The sequence below is a fragment of the Brassica napus genome, chromosome A9, assembly GCF_020379485.1.
Source record: "Brassica napus cultivar Da-Ae chromosome A9, Da-Ae, whole genome shotgun sequence".
Classification (NCBI taxonomy): Eukaryota; Viridiplantae; Streptophyta; class Magnoliopsida; order Brassicales; family Brassicaceae; genus Brassica; species Brassica napus.
In genome coordinates this window covers 37,510,716-37,516,715 of record NC_063442.1, presented here as the reverse complement: position 1 = coordinate 37,516,715, position 6,000 = coordinate 37,510,716, and the positions used below count along the sequence as shown (strand labels likewise).

The following is a 6,000-nucleotide window of genomic DNA, read 5'->3' as shown; positions in this document are numbered from 1 at the left end:
CTCTGATATCGATTCATGTTAATGTAATGTTTTATGATATATTTGTGTTAATATATTTGTTCAATTAGTTTATATTTGATATATATGTTACATGTCTCTTTGAGTAACCCGTAAAAAATATATTCATAAACCTATCAACAGTAACATGTTTCATCGTATAATTACTATTAATATTTCTTTTATCATATATAAATATAAATATATATATATATATATATATATATATATATATATATTTAATACTCTAACTATAAAAATTATATTTTTATGTATTTGGTGAAGGTTTTGAACAATTTGTTTTTTTTTTGCATTTGGATTAATATATAGTTGTATATATACAAATGAATAGATATATATATATATATATATGTATATATATATATATATAAGTATTTATTACATTAATAACTAAAATATAATTGATTAGTTATTCAAATTTCGAATTAATATAAATTAAATTCATTAGTTTAAAAAATAACAGATTAATTAGTTAGTTCCTTAATTTTAGGTATGATGTATATTTAATAATCAAATTATATATGAATAGAAATAATAGGAAATATAATTAAATATAATGGTCCAACCTAAACTATTTGTAAGTAGATAAAAGTTGCTTCTGTTTTAATAGTATTGAAAGCGCGGGATTGTTTTCGAAATATTCTAAATTTATTTGATATAAATTTGTATTTTAATTATATCTACACTTAACTATTACAAATAGAACATTATATTCAATGTTTTGAAACCCGATCCGACCCGCAGTAAAATTGGCAAATTCGGTGGCTCATATGTAATCCATTTTAGTTTTGAAAAAAAAACTGTTATTTAAAATTTTATAAAACCCGTAACAACCCTTATTCTCTGATATCGATTCATGTTAATGTAATGTTTTATGATATATTTGTGTTAATATATTTGTTCAATTAGTTTATATTTGATATATATGTTACATGTCTCTTTGAGTAACCCGTAAAAAATATATTCATAAACCTATCAACAGTAACATGTTTCATCGTATAATTACTATTAATATTTCTTTTATCATATATAAATATATATATATATATATATATATATTTAATACTCTAACTATAAAAATTATATTTTTATGTATTTGGTGAAGGTTTTGAACAATTTGTTTTTTTTTGCATTTGGATTAATATATAGTTGTATATATACAAATGAATAGATATATATATATATATATGTATATATATATATATAAGTATTTATTACATTAATAACTAAAATATAATTGATTAGTTATTCAAATTTCGAATTAATATAAATTAAATTCATTAGTTTAAAAAATAACAGATTAATTAGTTAGTTCCTTAATTTTAGGTATGATGTATATTTAATAATCAAATTATATATGAATAGAAATAATAGGAAATATAATTAAATATAATGGTCCAACCTAAACTATTTGTAAGTAGATAAAAGTTGCTTCTGTTTTAATAGTATTGATATGTTTTTTTCTTGGCAGCAAACGAGAGTGGACCAAACTCAGAAGTCACAGTGATCATGATGATGCTCTCTTCTGCTCCACGTTTTGTTGTTCCCTTTTTTTACTGTTTCTCTACCACGTTTCGAGTTATATACCTATCTTCATTGTATCTTTAGTTATTGAAAATGACTGATCCTCTTTTATTGAAAATATCAGCTAGTGACTCTTTTTGTCAACTAATCAGTTATAATATTTCCGTTAAATTCGCCGCCTTAAACACAGCTCCTTCCTCACCTGTTCCGTTGTTCGGTGACAAGCTACCGTGGATCCCGCCAATTAAAGTTTTAACTAATAGATCAGTGGATTCTAAAGTTTGTAATCATGAACTAATCCATCTCCTCTTTCTCGGACCAAACCTTTCAAGAGTCGAGACCAACATTCGCTGTGTTCTTGGGCTTCCGGACTATTAGTGTTCAGAGCACGGGCTTGGGCCTTGACAAAGTAGTGCAGAGATCATTTGAATATCACCGAACACTAGTTAGTTTGTTTGCTTACACCTAAATAGTATGACAAAGCAAAAGAGCCCAGAGCGGCCACCATTTGATCTTTTAAACCTTATAATATCAGGGATAATATCAAAAAACACCCACACCACAGAACATTGAACAAAGCATAACCACAAAAGTCACAATTCACAAGTATCAAAAAGAGCCATGTGAAAGGACAATAATAAAAGCAACACAAGAACGAGAAAACAAAATTCAAATAATAATATATTAAGAGTCCCATACGGAAGAGTTAATCTATAAGCAAATTAAATCTCGATTCAATTCAATCTAACATCTCTTCTTCCATAGTAACAAAACGAAATTTTTCAAAAGCTTCAAAAGCAAAAATAAATAAAACACATAATGATGATAATAATCAAACAAAAACAAAACAAAAGCTCTTTGTTTGATTTTAACCATGGGTATTCAAAGCTTCCCAAACCAAGTTCTTAACCACAGGATTAGCCTTATCTCTAGCTCGATAAGCCGCTTTCTTCAAAGTCCTAACAGTCAACTTATTCGCCTCCCACCACGACATGCTCCTATACGGAAGCTTATGCTTCTTGCAAAGCTCCTGAACCACGGGAGCCACTTTCCGTAGATTGCACCTCGGCAGCCTCGGAAACAAATGATGCTCCAGCTGAAACTGCAACCCACCGTAAAACCAATCCATGTACGGTACGCACGTGATATCCAACGTCCCCGCCGCTTGCTTCTCGAACCAGTCGTGCCCCGTGGGCGGGCCCATGTAAACATCCGCAGCGAAATGGTTAAGCGTGAATTGTATATGCTGAAGAGCTGTTACGGTAAAGCTCGTAAACACGAATAAGAATCTCTCAGGCCAGGTCGGTAGACAGTAAACCAAGAGTGGGAACCACGTCCAGAACACCAATATCCCCGCGAAGTTGAGGACGCGATCCTCAACTTCGCGTCGGGAGAATAGCAAGAGGAACGTTTGTACGAAGAGGTTGATCCTCCCGAAGCACATGACCGGGTAGTAAGTGAAATGCTGGTAGCTAATCAAAAACCTCGCCACGTGGTCGAACGTGAGCTTCCGATCGTAAAACCGTGACGTCATCGAGTTAAAGAACTTTGTGGAGACCGCGAAGACGGGGATGTGCTGGAGATCGGGATCGTAATCGAGGCTGTTACACGCGAGGTGGTGCGCGTTGTGAGTCCACTTCCACCACGCGATCGAGATTCCGGTTAGGCAGTTACCGGAGATAAGCTGCGCGATTCTGTTATATTTCTGGTTAGACATGATGACGTAGTGCCCCGAGTCGTGGCCGATGTACGCGCTCTGGATCCAGAGGAGTCCGAGAAGCGCGGCGGCGATCTGGTGCGCGACGATCGAGTCGCACGCCAAAACGCCGTAGAGGACGCCGGCGAACATCGCGGCGATGAAGGATAGCGTGTAGAGAGTGTTGTGTCCTTTGGATTCGAAGAGGCCGAGTTTGCGAAACTCCGTGGCCATGCGGCGGTAGTCGCGGGAGACTTCGGAGATTTGGTAGTCTCCGATGTGGTAGCCGGTGAAGAGGCTGTCGAGGCGGTGCCAGGCGGTTCCGGGGTGGAACGCGGTGAACGCGTCGGTTACGTCTTGGCCGACGAGGTTGAGGATGATCGTGTCGCCTCCGGGGTGGGAGTTGATCCAATCGGAGACGTCGTAGACTTTGCCTTGGATTGAGATCCATAGATCTCCCGGTTTGTTGTGGTTGCGGAGATCGTCGTGAGTAATGTACTTCTTATTCTTCTCCGCCATTGAATCGGAATCGTTTATTGCTGTTGCTGCGCTTGTTAGCTATCCTCTTCGACTCCTCCTTATCTCTTTTATAATATGGTTGGTTTCGATATATTTTTGAATTAAAACGAATATCTCGGGAGAGATATTACGTGGCTGAGAGTGCCCACGTCAGTCCTTTCTCACGTTTTTAAAAAAGAAAAATCGGTTAATGTGTTAATTTTTTGGTACGATTAAAAGTATATAAAATTTGTTTTATGAGTATTTGTACTCCCTACACACAACTTCTCACCTATTTGCATTCTATACCCTATTTCCCTTCAATTTTTTTCCCCCCAATACTACCATTTTCCCCCAATTCAATGGTATCCCACTCTTTTTAGGGTATTGAGCTAATTTGCTCTTGTTTTATTATGGTAAATTATTTAAAAAGTTAGTGCTGGCCCGCGTAGTCATGAAATGGCAAGACACACCACGTGTTATAGCCTTAGATATTTTCCTCTGCTATTGGTTGGTATCCGTCAATTTTCTACGCGCTTCCCATAAAAGGTATTATAGTATCACCAGCAAAGGTCAAAAAAAACGAAAAAAGTATTAAAACTTTTACTTAATCTCATCTGTTACTGAAATGGTGATTTTTTACATTTTTTTTTGGTTGTAAAAGCACAATTTCATGATTTTGGCATATTCCATGATACCACTTTGTGTTAAAAAAGTATATTTCTCAACGGAGATGCATTGTCCCTGCTGGCTAACTGCTCGCCAAGACTTGGTCTCAAAGAGGCACTGCTGTTATATTCGAGATCTTTTTCTCTTCTATTGTTAACTAGTGAAGATATTTTTTCTCTTCATTGAGATCTAAAATATATTGTATTTTACTTCAGCCAAACAATTATTATCTTGTCTTCGAGAGCGTTGTTCTATCCAATGAGAGACAAACAGCAACAAAAAAAGACAGATATCCATAATTAATTCCTATAATTATATTAAAATGTTATAAATCAAATGTCAAATGGGAGGGAAAACTCCCCATCTAGTATATTAAATGAAGACTTTTGGTGATATAAAGGAGACTGGGTATATTGGTAAGCCGTGGGCATCAATACTATTAAAACAGGAACATGCCCTATTAATAATAGTTGAGTCCAATTTAAAAAAAAACTGATTTTTATATAACTGCATCTAATTATATTAAAACACTAACTATGTTGTAATTTATAACTTCTTCTACCTCTAGCAGAAGCAGTTATCAGGTTCTCTTTAAAAGCGCTTTTTATGATCATCGATTAATTTCAGTAACAAACAAATAGAGAACTCAGACACAAATTCAGAGTACACAAATTATATTATCTATCCATTTGTGGTTTCTGAATTCACTTTCTAGCTGATTTCCTTCGCTCCACTTACTGGTCGAAGACTACAAAAAATAAGACAAAGGGCCATGTTCGAAAATGCTCGTAAGGCATCCGATTAAGCGCCTGCGAGATATAGAGCTGTGCTTGGGCGTGGTGATTTCGTCATAAGCGGCGAGCAAATAGAAGGTCGCGTTTTTTTTTTTTTTTTTTGAGTTTTGAATGTTTAAAACTGATTTTTTACGACAGATCTATGTATTTGAGACTACTGATACGTAATCACACAAAAATTTGATAATTTACAAGGAAATAGTTGATGGCCGCCATGAAAATAGATTTACAGTGTCAAAACCCTAAAAAAAAAATCTGGAAAAGATGATGAAAATTACAATTATGCCACTTATTAAAAAAATAAATAAAAATGCACAACAAGCTTTTGTCGTATAGAATTAGGAAACTGCCGACAAAAAAAAAATTAGGAAACTAATTCCAAGCAACTGAACCAACAATTGCCACCAGGCCACTGAAATTTAATAGTATTGATCCCAAATTTATTAATTACAAAACTCGGTTTAACCAATTCCAAGCATAATCAAATAAGTTTGATTCTTAATACTTACCATAGATGAAATTTCTTGATCAATTCCTGATTTTAGTCGTTTGTAATAGGAAACCAAAATCATTCTTTTCCTTACACACAGTTATTTTATTTTCATTACACACTTGCTATATTTTCTTTAGCATTTATAAAAATAATTTTACATAAATATTTTTGGTCATTTATATTATTAAGTGGACATTATACCTGCGGGTAAAGATCTAGAACAAACAAATATGATTTAAAAAAAACGGATATACGGACATATAATTACAAAGATTGAATGTATGCCAAATCAATCTTTACATTACTAT

General features: G+C 34.1%; 1 protein-coding gene across 1 annotated transcript; it reads right to left on the bottom strand.

Moving 5' to 3' along the window:
• Positions 1-2,254: 2,254 nt before the first annotated feature.
• LOC106368476 (delta(8)-fatty-acid desaturase 1-like) lies at positions 2,255-3,988 on the bottom strand. The gene has a single exon (XM_013808441.3). The coding sequence runs from the start codon at positions 3,755-3,757 to the stop codon at positions 2,411-2,413; it is 1,347 nt and encodes a 448-aa protein (XP_013663895.2). The 5' UTR covers positions 3,758-3,988; the 3' UTR covers positions 2,255-2,410.
• Positions 3,989-6,000: the final 2,012 nt, after the last annotated feature.

What these genes read in the sequence shown, in the direction of transcription:
- LOC106368476 (XM_013808441.3), bottom strand. Translation starts at nt 3,757, where the DNA reads ATGGCGGAGAAGAATAAGAAGTACATTACTCACGACGATCTCCGCAAC.